The 19992-nt window shown below is 32.7% G+C and overlaps 1 protein-coding gene across 4 annotated transcripts in view; it reads right to left on the minus strand.

The window, feature by feature from the left end:
• Window positions 1-19992, minus strand: part of LOC106682485 (zinc finger autosomal protein) — a 44797-nt gene that overhangs the window by 1756 nt on the left and 23049 nt on the right. For 2 of the 4 annotated variants that reach the window (XR_010843449.1, XM_067047492.1), the window contains exons 1-5: window positions 18589-18768; window positions 14281-14352; window positions 13113-13184; window positions 12659-12712; window positions 11658-11708 (exon numbers count right to left, since the gene is read on the minus strand). Coding sequence is in view for 1 of the 4 variants with exons in the window: in XM_067047492.1 (XP_066903593.1) it covers window positions 11658-11708; window positions 12659-12712; window positions 13113-13184; window positions 14281-14352; window positions 18589-18601 (262 nt within the window). In the remaining 3 variants the exon portion in view is untranslated. Of the gene's footprint in view, window positions 1-11657; window positions 11709-12658; window positions 12713-13112; window positions 13185-14280; window positions 14353-18284; window positions 18382-18588; window positions 18769-19992 lie in introns of those variants that run through there. The other 2 variants (XR_010843451.1, XR_010843450.1) reach the window with 2 other exon arrangements.

Below are 19992 nucleotides of genomic sequence, written 5' to 3' on the forward strand. Positions count from 1 at the left end.
ATATATTAATACATCTATATGAATAGTTTTATATTCACAGAGTACATCAATGAGGTTTATTGACTGAATAAGAAATTATTATACTTCTTTAACAACCAAATATGTTTTATATTTACAATATGAACATTAACGTGGCTTCTTACTGGTCCCACAAGGAATAAATGTTCTTAAATTACAAAGGTGGATTAAGTAAGAAGATACATTTAAAGTATTTTAACGAATTAATGATAAGGTTATTAAATACCCAGTTATTGGTTATTCAAGCTCAAGCGGACAGTTTTAACTGCTTTAAATTAGTGGTTATTGAAAAAAAAAATCAGGTTTCAGTTGCTTTGTTATTTAGAAATTTTTTTTTTAAGAGAGAGTAAAAATTTGGAATAAACAGTATTTTGTTTTTTCAGATTTAGGAAAAAGGTAATATGAAACCTTTGTATATAAGGTTTTTATTTAAATAACTGGTTTTCAATCTTATTTTTATTTTCGACCAACTGGAAGTCCCACTTTATAGAATAATTTTCTAAAAAGCAGCTCACACGATTAAGATAAAACACAGCATTTCGATGTACGATTTAATGGTATTTAATATCAGCAAAGTCTTAACCTCATTGAAATAGTAGGACAGCGCTTAAATGATAGATTAAAAATCTTACTCTAAACTACTTTTAATTGTTTATTTGAACAAAAAAAAGTAGTTATACTTGGTAGCAATAATAAACAATACATTAACACAAAATATTTAAAAAATTCATGATTAACGATTAGATAAAAATGGAAAAATGGGGACACTTGTATAAAAATAAATTGGAGAACTCCTCCTAACAAGACAAAAAGGTTTTTCTTGCTTAAAAGAAGGACATGTGAGTAAAGACTGACTAATTATAGGGTATACCGAAACGGAGTGCGTTGCCTGGAGGATCGCAGACTTGAGATTGCCATACAAGGGAGGTGGTAAGGATAAGGAAACGCCTAAATCCTCTCGATCAATATGCCTCCTCTCAGTAGTAGGTCCTGGAGCACATGATCGTCCACAGCCTTAGACCAATTCTAGGTGCTGCAAGTCATCCACAGCAGTTCCGCTCGACCCGTGGCAAGGAAACTACGGATGCGCTGCTGAGAGTGCGTAGGGACGTGGAGGAGAAGGCGGAGAAATATATCTTATTGATAATGTTTGACATCTCTTCCGCCTTCGGCAGCGTTTGGTGGCCCCGTGTACTCCAGCGGTTGAAAGAGCTCGACACCCCTAGTAATCTATACTCCCTCGTAGGTAGTTACTCAATAACAGGAGTGTCAGGATCAGGGGTAATTACTACGAGGGCGAGAGAAAAAATTAAAGAGGAAAGAATGGATGAGGATTGGCGAATGGAGACTGGAAGAGAATTCCAGAGGGAGGTTGCACGTATGACGAAGGCTTTGCTAAAGATGGCGGCTCTATAGGAGGGCAAATATAAATTAATCGGTTGAGATCTGATGTTCAATGAGTGGATGGATGAATGAAGATTAAGGAGATCAAAGATATAGGTAGGTTTTGCCTTCAACAAAACCAAGAAGGTATTGCCTTCGGGAGGTTGGATAGAACCACTTCAACTCGGTATACCAGCGGGAGACTGAAATTTTGACAAAAAATTACAATAATATGATACTAATCTAAACTTTCACTCTTTTTTTTTTTTTATAAATTACACAACTCAATTTCGCAATGGTTAAAGAACAACATTCTCCTACCCAGCAATGTAAGTCCCCTATCCAGCAGCATGCGTCCGGTAGGTCCAGGCCTCCTGGTCCGCATCCGTCCTGAATGTAAAATGCGTTGGGCTCACCACCTCCTTCCACCTGTAGGTGAACTCCCTGAAGAACAGGTAGTTCTCCTCCTCCATCACACCGGGAAAGACTGACTCGACGAAGGCGAAGATCCAGGTTTTCTTTGACAACCTGGCACAGTGTCCTTTCATGGCGGTGTAATTCAATACCATGTGCTCCGAGATATCCCCGGAATCCCCCGTGTCCTGTCAAGATCTGCGAGACTCAATAATCAGGGATGACTCATCCTGCTCCTAATCTTGAGTGGACGATGAGGAAGAATATCCTCAAGGTGGCATCCTTTTGACTAGCCCGCCCCCATCCATTCCACTCCTTAATGGATTCCCCCCAGAAGGAACCTCTTCCACAGGTTTGGGGTCTTTCGAATCCACTCCGACGTCCCTCCGATAGCACTCCCAGCCCCTGCCTTTTCACATAATATTTCGCAACATTCTCCTCCCATTTTCCAGCATCCCATTGAGGATGAGGTTCAGGGGCATTGCTCCGGCGATCACCACGGGATACCTGAGGCCTCGGAAAGCATCCCCTATGGCCTATTTACCTTAAGCTAAAATAAAAAGCTGTTTCAAGTCTCGATTAAATAGTAGACATTATTTTATCTTAAAAGGAAACAGCACCATTTTTAAACCTAAAAGCAAAATTAGTGGAAAAAGGCTTACAGAATATTGGTTCACGGACCTAATTGGTGGACAATAAATAGGCTGGAAGTCATAGTTGTATCAATGATGGTAGTTACAAACAATAAACCATCAAGAACCATTCAGGGGACATTAAAATAATATAAAATAGAGGAGTTGTTTTACCACAGTTATAGGCCACTGCACTATTCAATAACAGATTAATATTATAAATTAAAGGAAGTGAACCTTTTCAAATCGGTCCATGATTTGTGTACCCGATTACAAAGCGAGGACAGTTATTAAAAAATATTATTCAAGCCAAAGAAAACAACTAATGATCACTTACCAGTCCCATCCATGGCTAACCAACAACGATATAACCTAACGCACTGTTATAGACTGGCAGAGCGGCCGCTGGCCAATATCAAATCCTCGCATCTTAATAAAGTCTAAAATTCTCTTACAATCTCCAACACACGATCCTTAGGAACTTATACCGTTTTCTAAGATTGTAAATATGTTCAAAATATATACAATGTATTAGTGACAGTTGTTTATTAGTATTTAGTTTTTAATGCCAGTTGCGCGTTCAGAAGCAGAACCTCAGAAACTAGGTAAAGTTTCTGTTTAAATATCATCAATCTGGATGTAAAGGTAAAGGTTGGTTTAGACAGGTAGAGGCTTAGTTAAAATTGAGTGGGATCAGAAACGAAGGTACTTAATTTGATTACTTCGTTTCACAATTAGACCGAAACTTTGACGTTCGTGGTGCAAAAATTAAAAAAAATGACTTTAAAGCCTCTATAAAAAAACTTAATACTGACAAATGAAATGGTGAGCTAAAGGTCTTGATCTGGGTATATAAAAACCAGGGCAACTATAGATAGAAAAATCTTCCTAACATCTATAAAGTTTTACGTACGTTATGGCTTGATGAACTTCCATAATCAATTAAAAGCATCACTCTCGTTTCAGATGAATAACCTGCTCTAATGGAGAAATACTTGGCGTGACGTATTTCCCACACCCGATGATATTACTTATCCTGAAACTGATTCAAATAGTAGCATGGATGATTGATTTAACAACTTGTTACCAAAATATATGATCTATGGAGACAATTATATCTTCTTTACGATCCTATAGAAGCAGACGACCACAATAAATCTAGCTAAATGTAGCTATTGTTAGTTTGATGCAAATGGAAAATGTATTTTTTACCATTTCTGTTTTGAGAAAACATGTTTACCCAATGAGTGCCAACAGTCTTGCGAATGGAACCGAGAACCTGCTGCAGAAGAAGCGGTTCGTTCTACTGATAGCCATCCAACCAAAGCCCTTTATTTCTGATCGATATAAACACAGGTATGAAATTAATAGACAGTGGAGCTAATGTGGCTATTATATCTTCTCATCCGCATAATAAAATTTATTTCTCATCATTTGTAGCTAATAGTACAGATTCCTATTCTTGGTGTGTTGAACGCGAGGGTGGTGGACATAAATAAAATGTTTTTACTTTTCTTACTGATTTATTAGTTACGATTAGGTAACACAAAACGTTTTTACTCTGCCGAGAACTAACAACACAAGTACAAAACAACGCTTGGCAACCTTCCACTTGCTGTTACATAGCGGTTTTTGATACAATCGATATATATTCACGGTTTGCTACAGAGCAACATGTATACAATAATTAAATGAATTTTTACATAACACTTTAACATGGTGTACATGTTTTAAATATTAACATAAGACTTTCAGATTGCTATTTATTGCCGCTAAGATGAAGGGTCATATTAGGAGATGATTTTTTACATCATTTCACCCTTTAGTAGATTTGATGAACAAATTACTGATTAACGGGTATATAAAATTGGGAATCAACGGTAACATTACAGTCTATGATTCTGTCAGTACTGTTTCGCAATCTCATAATGTTGCTGAAGATATTTACATGAAGCCTCTAAAACTCCATCTGTTCTTCATAAAAAAAGAAAAAGGGGTTCGCAAAAAAGAACTCCAGGAAGTATTTCTCTATGCAACACTGCTCTCTCTCCCCATCTTTGATCCTCGTCGTTGATAACAGGGACTACGCCATTGGAGGTGTAGATGCTGGAACCTGTGAAACAATAGTACTCATGGCAGAATTTTTTACTATTTGTGAGTCTGCAAAGCACTTAGTGCACACCCTTGCAGGAAGGAATTTGTCATATACACAGACCATCAACCATTCATTTACTCTGCTTGCTTACAATATATTTCAGAATATTCTACCGATATTAGACTTATTAGTGGTTAACTGAACATGGTTGTTGAAATGCTTTCAAGGATTCAGTCTATCAGCAGCATCGATATGGTTAAAGTACCAGAGGCCTAATCCAGTCATCCTTCATCCTTTGTACTAAACAATGATAAAAACTTGTTAGAAATCAAATCTTATTAACTAACAAGTGAAAACAGCTTGTAATGTGACATATATACAGAATCTTTCATCTCATCCAGATGTACGAGTAAAACCTATTGTTAAACAAGTTCGTACTCGTCTTAACCAAGACGTTGGTAACTGTGCAAAATCAAGTCTCACTTTCCAAAAAACCAAAAGTAACAAAATCACCGTTAGGGACAGTTCAACCACCGGATGAGAGGGTCTCTGCAGTACACATCGATCTAGCTCCTTCAAATGGTAACACTCACATTCTCACTGCGATAGACCATTTTACCAGTTGGATGGAAACCATACTACTTGCAAAAATCACTGAACAACAGAAGTTGTTGCAAGATAATGTTTTAACAAGTAGATAGTACGATTTGCCGTCCCATTCTCTCTTACATCGTACCAGGGCTGACTGTTCGTATATTGGAATAACCAAAACCTCATAAGAATACATAGTTATATTGGTGACAGAATACATCCTAATAACACTTTAAATATTATTATTCAAAATAAATAACAAATTTTCTTCATGTATTTAAAAAAATATATGACCAAATCGAATCGTTCCGATTCGAGTAAAGGAATTCCTGTAGACTTTTTCCTAAAATAAGCAATATCTAGTCTACCACACACTGTTCTTAAACAAATTCTTTTATTTTTAAAACAAAAATGTCCATGAAATCTGAGAACTGATTTCTTGAGAGTTAGAAAGTAAAAATAACTTTACTCCAGCCAAATAAATTCGATTTGGATATATTTTTGGAAACATATATGAAAAAATTAATTCATAACAAAATCTCTAATCCATATATATTTTTGCTACAGAAATATTTCATACAATAATTTTTGTAATACTCATATATTAAAAAATTATACAAAGTTATAGTATATAAATTACTCATGGGGTACAGAAAATCCCAGATCATTATCTTTCGACATAGGGCTTTGAACATACAACAGCCCCATTATTGATAACAGCAAATTATTGCCCACGATTTTAACCGGCGCAAAATATTGAAATACTATGGTAAGGACAAAGTGCAGAAACAATTAGCTAGTTCTTGAATATCGTAACACCATAGTGCAGAAACAGCTAGTTATTGAATATTGCAATAGAAGTGTAATTCTTCAACCGAAATATCAATAGTTTTCAGAATGGACACTGCGCATACGCCAGCCTATGATGGAACGTATGTCGATCGTCTCTTAAGAAGTGACTGTTTTAACAGAAAACCAATAGTAGTTATGTGCAAACAACTTTGAACTAACACCTTAGCTCGAATAAGTGAATACTGTGAGTTATCACTTGTTTATAAAACAGTACAGTGTAAATAGTCTCGAAGTAGAGGTAAGGTGGTCTAGAGCCTCTTAATCCTCTTTAAGTAGAAGCTTCCTAGCTGTTATCGAAGGACCTGTGAAGTTCTGTTATCTGAAATCACGCGTATATTTATAAGTTAAGGTAGGATGACACCTAATAATGACCTTAATTCCTACCCACATAAGTAAACATAGCCTGAAACTATAAATGTAGAATTAATACTAGGAATAAAGCAGTATATACTGAGACTTTGAGTGTGTTATTTCTCTCCCAGTTTTCCTTTTTTTTTTTGCTATTTTCACTAGACCCATCGTAACTTATATACATACATATACGTACTTTTAGAAACTTTTTTCAACCAAACATTAATTATATTTTACCTCTTGATATGGGATGTTTCCACATAGTAATGTCGAGAAAAAGCAACACACCAGAAAGCTTTGAGGCACACTAAAGACCAGAAGTGCTTAGAAGAATACCCCACCATCCACTGCAGAAGGATCAGTAACCGAACCCTAACCCGGCCCTTCAACATAAGATGTGGCAGAGTCGCCTTTTTCCATTGCTAACCCTTATCATTTGTTATCAAATACAGAAACGGGACCTACCCCTATAGAAGCCAAGCCTCAGTCAACATTTACAAAGAATATAAATAATCTCTCACAACTATATATGTAATAAAATTAAATATTGTAGTATAAAATTACTAACCACCGTTGTTGAAACGAAATGAAAAAATATTAAATATCTATCAGGTAGATTATTACTCTAACAACTGCGCCAGGAGAGAGTACTCAGAATTGTGACAAGGCAACTGCGTTCATCAACACCAGTGGATATTATACAAGAGCTAAGTGCTTTGGGATTTAAAGTTCGCCAGTTAGGTCGAAAAACCATACATGGGAAGGGAAATAGAGCAATGCCACAATTGTCAGGCTTATAAAAATACCAAATACTATTGACACCACATACCCAGGTTTGACAGTATGGTAACAACCATAGATCTGAGGATTGCAAGAAAACCAGAGAAATACCTACAGTATGTGCACTATAACATCAAGAGGGACTCCCGGCTAATTATAAGGGGAGTCAAACTTATAAAACACTAAAATCAAGAATATAGACATCCTCGAAATGAAAAGAGACATCTGGACATCCTAGATAAAACAGACAACTCTCAAGAATTACCAACGCTCATGTGTCCTAAACTTAGATGTTAGGATTTTGAACCACCTCCACAATTTCAGGACACGCCGTAAATATGACCTTCTTTATCCTCAAGAAGCCAGGTCCCCTCAAATATTCCAGTACATGCCTTGATGTACTTTCCTCTTACCATAATCCATTAATCTTAAATCTTTAACTAGATCCTGTTCCTGAACCATCCCCGTCATCATTCATCAGAGGTCCAGTCAATTGGAAACTTTCGCCAAATCATAACCGATAACATTAAACTCAGAGTAACCCTTAAAACCCAATGAGACCTTGATGACGCTGTATATTCCTTTATCATCACAGTAGAACCACCAGACCATGGACAACCACCTCTCCCCATCACTCCTTTCAAAAATCATTTACCAAAACACCTCATAGACCTAATCCATATCAAAGGCCACGCCAGATCACTATGACAACATACAAGACACCCAGCCGGCCGCCGCTTCTATAATTACTACTGTAAGCGATGAAAGTGAGAATTAGCCACCTTCCGTTTCCAGTCATTTAATTTCTACTCCCCCAACCTTTCTAATAGTGACAACTCGCTAAATTAGTTTTGAATTCCCATCCACTACGGCGAGACGATGGCTCCAAGACAGCGTCTGACGAAGATAAAGCAGAAGAATTCGCCAAAAACCTTTCCGGAACATCCACTCCTCACCCGAAATCCCATTCAACCCACCAAAAACAGTAGAATTACTATGTCATTAGTCCTGATTTCCTCATCTCCTGTATCAGTCAATCCCTCTGTGGTCAAACACCTTTTCGAAAACATAAATCCTCATAAATATCCAAGATACGACGTTCTTACTCCTCAGATACTACGCCAACTTACACCTAAAGCAGTCTTATTCCTCACATACCTCTGGAACTGTATCCTATAGACTACTCACTTTCCTCTCTAACGAAACCATTCTATTATCATCGTTTTCCCAAAATCTGACAAACTTCACAACAGCATAACATCTTAGAGAATAATCAGACTAAGTCTATTCTTACAAAAATCTTTGAGATCCTTCTTAAAAGAATACTACATATAGTAGAATCTTCCTTCCCATCAGTTTGGATTTCGTTCGCAACATTCTACTGTTCAGCAAGTACGTGCTGTTGAAAATTTCTGCAGTCCCGGAGTGCAAATAGTACTGTTTCGGTGCTTTTCTGGACACTGCACTGACCTTGGACCGAGTATGGCAAGCTGGATTGCTCTTCAAGCTCAAAGTCCATTCACCTTTAAGCTCGCTCCTTTCTAATTTGGGGTGGTCCTATTGAGGCCAGTGTTATACAAAGAAGCGTTTTGGGTCCTATCCTCTATATTATCTTTATTGTAAGTATTCTTTTTCACCCCGAAACCTTCCTGGCACCATTCACCGATGATACCGCCATCCTTTCATTAAACTCAGATCCTGATACAGCATCCCCAAACCTACAAAAGCACCTCTCCCTTATCTGGGTGTTACTGGTGTAACAATTGGTGCATTCAACTAAACGAGTCGAAATGCAAACACGTTGTTACCTTCACACTCTGGTATTTTAGCTTTTTCCTAGACTGAAGACTAGTATGGACTAATATAAAATCCACATACTTAAAAGAAAAGAATTTAGCCGGCAATTTAGACAATTATGTGAACTGCTAAGTAGAAAATCACAGCGTTCAGTGGACAAAAAATTAAAAAAAAATAAAACAATAAAACCTATGGACTAGAAATGTGGGGACAGCTAAAAACTCTTGTATCAAATGGGTTCAATCCCTTCAGTCTTAATACCTTCGAATGATCTTCAATGCTCCTTACTGTGTAACCAGCAATATTCTACCTACATCATGACTTTAATATTCTATTTGTATATGACCTTATTTAATCCAAATTATAATTCACCATATTCCATAAGAAACTCACTTGTCATTCTAATTCTCTAGCACAATCCCTACCCAGCAATCCAAATATAAATAATTATATCAGAGTCCAGGCAATGGCCGAATTCTGAGCATCTGAGGCTAGCACCCTCACTCATCCTCCACTGGCTTTTAATAACAGTGACACAGTAGAGAGAAAAACACTGGAATCTCCACAATTTCGCTCTTTCCCCATAAGTGGGAGGGAGAGCACGATTAAGAGTCCCCCAGGCTGAATGTAAATAGGAATGATTGTGGAAAACAGGTTGTTTTACTTTAACTTTAATTTTGTTTATTTATTTTTTAAATTTAATTTTTCTTCTATTTACTATTTTTTATCCTTTAATTCATATAGTTGTAAATATGGTGTGAATGAACTCTATGATCCTTATTATCACTGCCTATAAATATGACAGAATGTATTATTACAAAATAAAAATTACTAAAAAAAAAAAAGATTTCGGATTTTTCTAATTTGTGCTTTCAATTAAAAATATTGAAATCTTAATATATTAGGCATAAATATATATAATTTGAAAATAGAAGAGGGTTTACAATGAATTTAAAGATAGGGTAACATAAATTAACAAGTCTCTGGCTTAAATAACTTTAATACCAACAGTATACACATGAAACTTTTCACAAAAAAAAATATAATTATAATAAGTTAGAAACATATACAATTATGTGTTGATTTAATACTTTAACAGATTTATATTCACAATGAGGACAGGACATTCATCAGGCTTCTCACCAATATATCAGGCCATTATATGTTTATTTAAACTATCAAGATGAAATGATCTATATTCACAATGACATTGATGAGGCTTCTTATCAGTATGATGGCCCATTATGTGTTTTTTTAAATCACCTATTCTAACTGATTTATATTCACAATGTGGAAAGTGATGAGGCCTCTCACCAGTATGGCGTGCGATTATGTGTATATTTAAACTGTCAAGGTGAACTGATCCATATTCACAATGAGGACATTGATGAGGCTTGCCATCAGTATGACGGGCTATTTTGTGTTTTTTTAAATTACCTATTCTAACTGATTTATTATTACAATGAGAACATTGATAAGGCATCTCACCAGTATGACGGGCCATTATGTGATGATTTAAATAACGAAGATAAAATGATTTATATTCACAATGAGGACATTGATGAGGCTTCTCCCCAGTATTATGGGTCCAAATATGTGTTTTTAAATTACTAAGTATAGTCCTTTTATATTCACAATATGAACATCGTAATACTTTAACAGATTTATATTCACAATGAGGACATTGATGAGGCTTCTCCCCAGTATTATGGGTCCAAATATGTGTTTTTAAATTACTAAGTATAGTCCTTTTATATTCACAATATGAACATCGTTTAAAACCCTTCTATATAACTACCTTTTACTTCAACAATCCAATCCAGTATTATAATATAGAGATATTTTGTAATTACCTTTTTGTTTTTTTTTTTAGTTAGTTAGTTTTTAATTACTTTATTTTTTTACTTCTCTGTATATAAGTTATAATCAAGTGTGACCACACTGTTTGTTGGCCAATAAATGTTATTATGAAATTAAAATTATCTTTGTAATTGTTCTGAAGGGACCTAGTCTCAGAATAATAAACTATTTTTCATTTCATTGATGAGGCTTCTCACTAGTATGACACGCCATTATGTGATTATTTATATGTCTAAGATTAACTGATTTATATTCAGAATGAGGACAATGATGTGGCTTCTCACTTTCACACAATTTAAATCACCTTTTCGCACTGATTAATATTCACAATGATGACATTTTTGACTGAGTTACAAGCTTTTATATGTCTTTTCAGCTAAATGGTATGCTTGTATGAGATAACATTACAGGAATGTTAATATCCATCTTTCCTTTTGTCTGATCTGTCTCATTTAGTGAAAGTTTAACATTTATTAAAAAAATAAATATAATGTCATATATTGATGGGAGAAGTTATGTTAAATCAAGATGACCTGGGTTTCGGAAAGAAAAAAATAATTAAAAAATAGTGTCAATAGTAATGTATAGTTGGCCTATTTTTATTATTTTTTGTTTGTCAGCCCAGATTGATAATGAACATACTCTGGGAGTTGTATTTGTTTAATTCCTAAATTGTACTAGTCCAGCCATGTTGGAACTAAGTACATCAATATGGCAAAAATGACCACCAACCTTGGCTTGATATCTACTATTGTACATTTTTCATTCAAATCAGAGGTGAAAATGGAGAAAGAACACACAGAAAATAATAAATAACAAAAAATATAAAATATAATTCTCGAGCTCCCTTCCTCAAAGATTATAATAACATGAATAAGTCTCACCATCATCTGGAACAAGTAGCTCTTCTTCCTGCTTAACATGAACATGACCACCTATCGAAAAATGATAATACTTTAAACAAAAGAATTCAGATGAAATAATAATTTAAACGAAAATCTTAAGGTTGTAATAAGGAGGAAAATGACAGTTTAATTAATAATCAACATGCCATATTGTGTTACACTTATCTTTCTTCATTTTTCTTTAAAGGTTTAAATATTAATGCCATCTTCAGACCAACTAAAATGAACTAAATTAAACTACATATTTATAACTCAATTAGTACATATAATTTATTTCCTTTTTGTGATTAGAAGACTGCTAAATAACAAACAGGTAAAAAATAAAATTTACTAACTGAATTAAGTATGTAAAATTCCATTTAGTGCGATGGTGTGTGAGTCCATTTTAGTAGGCCTGAAGATGATGTGAATGACCAAAACCTCATAAAAGAGAAATAAAGAAAGGTTAATGAAAAAGAGTACAGTTAATTATTACTGTAAAACTTTTCACCTAAAAAAATATAATGTTGTGATGCCACTTTTTAAAATCAATAAGTAGTTAAATTATAAAATATTATATGTAATTATAATTTATTAGTTTTCTTAATCACATAAGTAAAGTAACCAATTTATATTGCTAAAAAGAACAACAGGCAACAGAGCGTCATCCATTGTTGCATACACACATGAACATAAACATATCATTTCAGGAACAAATTCCTATATTTTAATAAATGTTTAAAATATCAAATAATAACTTCAAGAAATAAATACAGGTAATTATTTTACTTAATCAAATAATAATTTTGAAAATAATCCTTTAATTTATTCAATAAGTACATTACTTAAGCATTGCTCAGGTTAAGTTTCAAAGATTCATTTCTCGAGATGGCCTCTCTCTCATCCTAACGTACTTAGCCTAATTAATAGGTGCTAAGTCCAGTTTCCAATTTTTGTCGAAAATCTACAATAATACAGTATTAATCTAAAATTTCACTCACCGTAGTAAACCTCCACTCTTTCTTCTTCTTTGATATCGATTGTTGGGACTGCAACTAAATTCAATATTTATTAAACTAATAAATAATTGAGTATGGACAACTTATGATGTTGCCTTTATATTATAATTCCATATGCATTAATTAAAGTTTCATAAAAAATAAAAAAGTAGAAAAGTTTTTTCTAGAATAACAAATACATAAACAAAAAAAAAATAGGATATGAAAACTAACAAACATTTGATCTTGAATAAATATTCATTATACTAGTCTTAGTGATACCATTTAAAGTTTTGGTAACTATAGTAAAACTAATAAGAATGATTAAAAAAACAACACATTTCTCATATTATATACAATTAATCAAATACCATTAAAAGAAACTTCAGAAATCAATAACATAAAATTGTAAGAATTAGTTGATAATATATAACATTCAAAATAAAAGAAAACTTACTATTAGACAGATTTGATTGGAGAGTTCCAATTGTCATTTCTTCTTTACTAGATACGTCCAAGTTTCTTCTACCTGAAAGAGTAAGTTTATATAAACATTCTTTATGATTATATACTTAATTAAATAGTCCAATTTTCCTAAGGTTGAATACTATCAGTTAAAATATATTTTAATTTTCTTTTTTAAAAATTGACTATAGCAGAGCCCCACTTACCCTTCCTCGTTGGGCCACCAAGAGATCGTTAATTTAATTATAAAATTAAAGAAAATTTATTTATTGTGTTGTTGTGCCTAATTGATGCAGCTAAGTTCAGTTTTGAATCTTAGTCAAAAGTTAAGTTTTTGTAAAGAAAACTTAAGGTTCAATTGGAGGAACCATAAAAATCTAAATCAGGACAGAGCAATTAACATGTGAAACAGAGATTCATTTGAAGATGATCTTCAGAGTATGAATGTTGAATAAAATGCTTCTATTGCACTTATTGAACCATCAATTCACATTATCTAGTGAATTATTGACAATATATAACACCAATCTTCTACTTTATATATTTTATTTTATACAATAAAAGTCACCTCATGATTTCATATGGGAAATCATGTCCTCCAATTTTGCATCTTCACTTCTCTGTGGCACAGCTATCATTCTACATTTCATACTATCTCTTTGGACCTTATCTCATGTCCAGTGTGCTGTTTTGGTTACCTCCCTGTTTTTTATTTATTATAAACTTAGTGAATTTTTATTTTTCACATAAACCTGTTTATTTTATCTGATTTTTATGTTTTTATTTTAAGTCTATTTATAATATCTGCGTAATGTGTGTTTAAGTGTTTAGTGTCAGTTTTATAGTTTACTGTGTTTTGTATGTTTTTTGTTTATATGTATAGCCTCCAGAAACCTGTTTTTTGTATTTTGTGCTATATCTATTATTTTTGTGTTTTCAAAGTTGAATTCGTGGTTCAGTTTTATGCTGTGATAGGCCAAAGCTGTGCAATTTATATTTTTAGTGTTTTTACAATTGGTGATGTGTTGCTTAATCCTAGTTTCTAGTTTTTTAGATGTTTCACCAATATATACTTTTTCACATATATGCAATAACATAAAATTGCAAGAATTAGTAGATAATATATAACATCAAAAATAAAAAAAGGAAAGAAAACTTACTAGTGGATAGATTTGATTGGTCAGTTCTGTTTGTCATTTGTTCTTTAATAGGTACGTTCATGTTACTTTCACCTGAAAGAGTAAGTTTATGTAAACTTTACTTATAATTAGATATTTAATTAAATAGCCCTATTTTGTAAAGGTTGAATAACCATTAACTAAAATATATAAATTTTTTTTTTAATAATTGACTATAGCAGAGCCTAACTTATTGACTACAGCAGGGACCAACTTATACATCAAAGACAGGACCAAGATATTGATAAATATATTATAAAATTAAACAAATTCATTTACAGTGATTAGTTTTACAGAACTGGATGGTTCCTCACTATTAAAAGATACTTCCACGAAAGATTAAACACAACCGAACATAAAAACATATATTACAAACAAAGTAAAATGTTTACATGAAAATGCATCACTACCTATATTTGGTAATTTACTGAGAAACTTCAGAAATCCAATGACAATATATAAGGTATGTTCCAAGAGGCAGTCCAGAGAACCTGGTAACACCAAAGTGTAACCAAGTTCCATAACGGCACAGTGCGAATTATTGAGTATTGCTCAGTTTGGGATCTGGTGGACACTCGGAATGCTTCCTCTCCTCTCCCCTATTCTTTGACTGCTAGGTTCCGAATACTAGAGATTACTCTTTCTTAGATTATCCTTTATCATTGACCGTTATCTTATTCATCTTTTAGATTTGATGATCATTGTGTTCAGAAAAAAACTACCTCTTTAGTTTAAATTTATTATTAAACAATTGGAACAACAATTTTAATGTTTTAAAATCCAATATATTTGGTATTAGAATGAGATTAACTTAGGATAAATGCAGTAATTTGTGAGTTTTTCATTTACTAAAATACTGTGTTCTTACAAAGCACTACTAGTAAAAAGATTTGCCTTTTTTTTTATTACAATCTATAGGTATATATATATTTTTTATCTGTGTACGAATTAAATTATTTAAATATATTCCATTTTAATTAACTGATAATGCTTATTACCCTCCACGTAATCCTGTACATTAATTTTACTTTTCATATTTGGGTCTTCCTTTAGTAATTTAGAAAAAATATGCATATATTACCCATTATATAAAAAGATTTTGAACCTGAAAATTCTTTTTACTAGTAACCTTTTATGAGCATGTTAACAAGTTTAAATGAAAGCGAACATTTCAACAATAAACATAAAAAGCAACTTGTATAAACAATTCATCGAATTCTGGTTAAGATACAAAGAGTGTTCCTCTTTTTTTATTTTACTCTTTCTATTCATACTGAAACATTTGTATTCAACAAAACCATTTTACATCAAGTCATTTTTGGACATTTGCAAATCCCTCTGATCATAAAAGCTACTTCTTAAGTTAGAATTTTTTGCATGACAGTAAAAGCAATGAATATTTTTCTTAATCTTAATACCTTAAAATGCAATGCTTATATTTATTTAGACCAAGGAAATGGTTCTATGGATGGTATATGGTATATGATGTAATTTACAACATTCTGCACAGATGAGTCATACGGTAGTAAAACATGGTAACTGCAAAAATTAGAACTTTTACTATTCTGTACCTTTACTGATCACCACCCAGACTATCCCCCTACAATCTACTACAGTTGAAAGTAAGGAATTGTATTGGAAGATTAAAATTTCTTACTTTCGACCAACAGTCACTTACCGTATCTTCATAGCAACATTATTCTCTTAAATATTATACAATTCATGAAATCAGCCTTAAATAAAGACGGTGATTCCAAAAATTTCAGTTACAATATTTTATGTTTGACCAAATGTATAGATTTATGTGTTCTGTTCCTAAAACTTGAACATGTATAATGTACATCCTAATTAATTACTACAACTGACCAAGTGGCATGTATTATAACATAAAATTGAGTCATTATATTATTGAACACTGTTAGAAAATAGTAAAACAAAAATTTAAACCATTGTATGACATAAAGTATGTTAAAATATATGTTATTGAACCCTTTATTAGAACTAGTATTCTATATAATACTGCTCTTGAAGACTATTTGTACCTAGCAGATCTGGCAATGCTTCTCAATTGCTAGATTTAGCAATGTAGATAGATTAATTTATGCAATTGAAAGTTTATATAAAGTAATATATTTAGTTATTTATACATTGGAACAATGTCTTAACTAATTCATTATTATACCTATTAAGTTTATAGCGGTAAATAACATCATATGATAAAAAAAAATTTAGTAACTACTCAATTGATCTACACGACACTTGAAAGTGGTGAAGGGTTCTATAAAATGCACCTAAGGACATAATCCAGATCTAATTAAACAAATTAGAACCAGACGTATAAAATAAAATGTCTGAAAAGTTTTCTTTATTTGAAAGCAATATTTGGCCCCGTGTATGGGCATCAAGTCTAAATGATGATGTAGGTTAAGAAAGCAGGCATTCAGCTTTCGAAGGTGTACAGCTTTCAAGTTATAATAAAAAAAATAAACAAAATTACAAGAAAACCTGCCTAAATTCTATATTTTTTACAAGTAATATGTGTAAATGATAAATAGGCTTTATCTTATCTAAGAATAGTCCAAATTCAATGGGTTTTTTTTGTTTTGCTTTTTTAGGGAATGTAGTCACTAAACAAATAATACCCAAATATGAAAAAAGAAAAATAGATTGGTATATATTAACTGTGAAAAAATTGTATATTTTCTTAGTATACATGCAAAAAATGTTAAACTTGGGCACAACCTTTCTTCAACTGGAGAAATCGGGGATTTTTTCCTTTAATTTCCTGTATTATCGTTAATACTGTACCAATTTAGTTCATTTATCTCCTTTGAGATAATCTATTTACCAAAGCGCAGTAAATAATTTTTAGGAGTGGAACAAAGATCATATTAGCTTTTAGTACATGTAGAAATGCTTAAATAAAATTTTTAGAAAATATAAAAACCAAAAATAAACAATTTAGGCCCACAATATTTGCTTTACTGTATATTAAAAAAAAACATAGAAATAACTTTACTGTGACTCAACTAATCTTCACGAAATTGTGTTTAAAGTGATTTAGGGCTGCACAAACCAGATCTAATTAAATAAACCAGAACGAGAGATTTAAAATAAAATGTTTGAAATGTTTTTCTTTATTTAAAATTAATATTTTGACCTTGCAAGGTAGTATATAAATTTTTCTAATGTAGGTTAAAAGATTAGACATTCATCTTTCCAATGGTTGTCCTAACGTTGGAAGTGGACAAAATGTAGAGGAGAAATGAACAATTATATGAACAATGTTGCTGAGCATTGTTCATATAATTGTTCATTACTATATGAACAATGGTCAGCAAAAGAAAAAAAAATCCACCAATAGAATCAAGGTAAACATTTTCTAATTTTAATTTCTTTGAAAAAAGTATTTAAAGGTTTCAGACAACTATAAACAAAATGATTTCCATTTTCATAAAACCAATTTTTTTTTTTTTTAAACTACTTTGCTGAAATCTTCATAACTTTTTTTTTTGTTTTTAATGAATAAAAATCATTAAATAGAATCAGTATATATTTATTTCTTATTCTTCAGAAAGAGACAATAGCCTATAACCTTCCTTGAAAACTTTTGACAATTCAGAACATTGACATTTTGGGAGTCTTTCCTCCCACCTCAAATAGGGAGGGGGGAAAATGGAATGTTTGCCAGTCCCTTCAGAAGGGCAGGTACTGCTTTAACAGTTTGCAAATGGTTCCAAGCTTGGTATTCGTTCCCTTGGAACAGACAGCTAAAAAGTCAGAGAAATAGTGCTGGCCTCCATGAAATGCCAAAACAGAACTGTGCATGCTCCTGACAGTATGGTGACTGTCAAACTGGTTTTTGGAACAAACTTATTACGTACCATTAGGTTCAGTTTCATCTGTAGCATCTTCTTTTATAGACATTATTTTATGCCAAAAAATAACATCACCCTTTAATACAAAATTAGATTGAAAATACTTACAGAATATCAGTTGATGGACCTCATTTTCTCAAAAATATATTAGAAGTCATAGTTGTTTCTATAATGGTAATTACAAATAATGAACCATCAGTGAGCATTCAGGATACCTTAAAATGATATAAAGTAGAGGAGTTGTTCTTGCACAGTTATAGGTCACTACACTATTCAATAACAGATTAATATTATAAATTAAAAGAAGTGAACCTTTTCAAATCGGTTCATAATTTGTATGCGCCATTACATAGCGAGGACAGTTATTAACAAATATTATTCAAGCAGAAGAAAACAGCCAATAATCACTTACCTGTTCCATCCATGGCTAACCAACAACGATATAACCTAACGCACTGTTATAGACTGGCAGAGCGGCCGCTGTCCAATATCAAATCCTCGCATCTTAATAAAGTCTAAAATTCTCTTATAATCACCAACACAGGATCTTTAAAAAATGTTGCTAAAGCTATTGTGGGCTCAATAATTTAAAAAATAAATAAATCAGATCAGATCTTTGCTTACTAGCTCAAAGTAATGTAACTAACGATATCATATCGAATTCCAGCGAACTTAACGCTCATAAGCCACAAAAGTAAATTCAACTTAAAAAAATATTTTACAATCTGTATTTTTTTTAAGGTAAGTGGATCAAAAAGTGGAAGGAGCTTTATTTAAGATATTGGGAAACTTTAGCAAAACAAAATATCTATTTAACACATATGATATAGATAGTACATTAAAAAAATTAAAATTTGTACCGCAACAACCGATGAAGGGTGAAGAATGCATTACTTTGTAAAGAAGTACTATTACTAGACTAATGGTAGTGCAAAGAGGTGAGGTAAGGTGGACCCCAGGAGGCCTCTAGAACCCCCAGGGTTGACTCACACATATTTGTTTGATCAGTCGAAAACATGAATTTATTAAAAAATTTGTATATTTTTTAAGTATTACTTTTTATTTCACCACGAGTACTCAAAATAAATCTGCTAAGATCTGACGAATCCCTTACAAGACTTAAAAACCTCGAGTGAACACAATTTTCGGATTTTCGTTAGAACAGCAAAGCCTCTCGCCGATTTCTGTTCCTCGTATCTTCAAAAAACGATCTGTTATCTCACATGTGTTGCGTATGGAGGCGGTTGTATCAGAGGTAGTTGAGGTATCACCTAAGCAACTCCATATATGGATTGGATCGCGTTGCTTCTGACTTGGTTCAGAAGAAATTTATTCTTGATCATTTTATAATGAAATGTTTCTTGTGGATTTTTAAATTATTTCAGAATCCAAAAATAATAATTTTAATTGTTTACCTTTTTCCTAGCTCCAATGGCAGCCACTTTTGTTTTACAAAACGTGAAATTCCTTGCGTTTTACTGGTGACAATTTACATTTACTTAAATAGCTCAGAACTGGTGTAACCTGAGTCGATAGAACTAAATCCATTTAATTGGGACTCAGAAGGCTTAAACATTAAGCCACCAAAAGTAGACCACCTCAAAACCTGATAAATCGTAAATCGATAAATATTTGATGTTTGAAGACATGTTATTGTTATATAATCCCAGGTTACAAAATCTTACTTAGTGGCAGAGATTGTTCGACTCCTTCCAGAGGTATAGCTTTAATTACTAAAAAACTAAAACTAATATTAGCTTCACCGAAAGTAATATCATAAAGGAGACAGTGGTTGCGCACTAGAAACCCTTTTCAG

Source organism: Halyomorpha halys, unplaced genomic scaffold, assembly GCF_000696795.3.
Source record: "Halyomorpha halys isolate HHAL.00 unplaced genomic scaffold, Hhal_1.1 Scaffold418.1, whole genome shotgun sequence".
Classification (NCBI taxonomy): domain Eukaryota; kingdom Metazoa; phylum Arthropoda; class Insecta; order Hemiptera; family Pentatomidae; genus Halyomorpha; species Halyomorpha halys.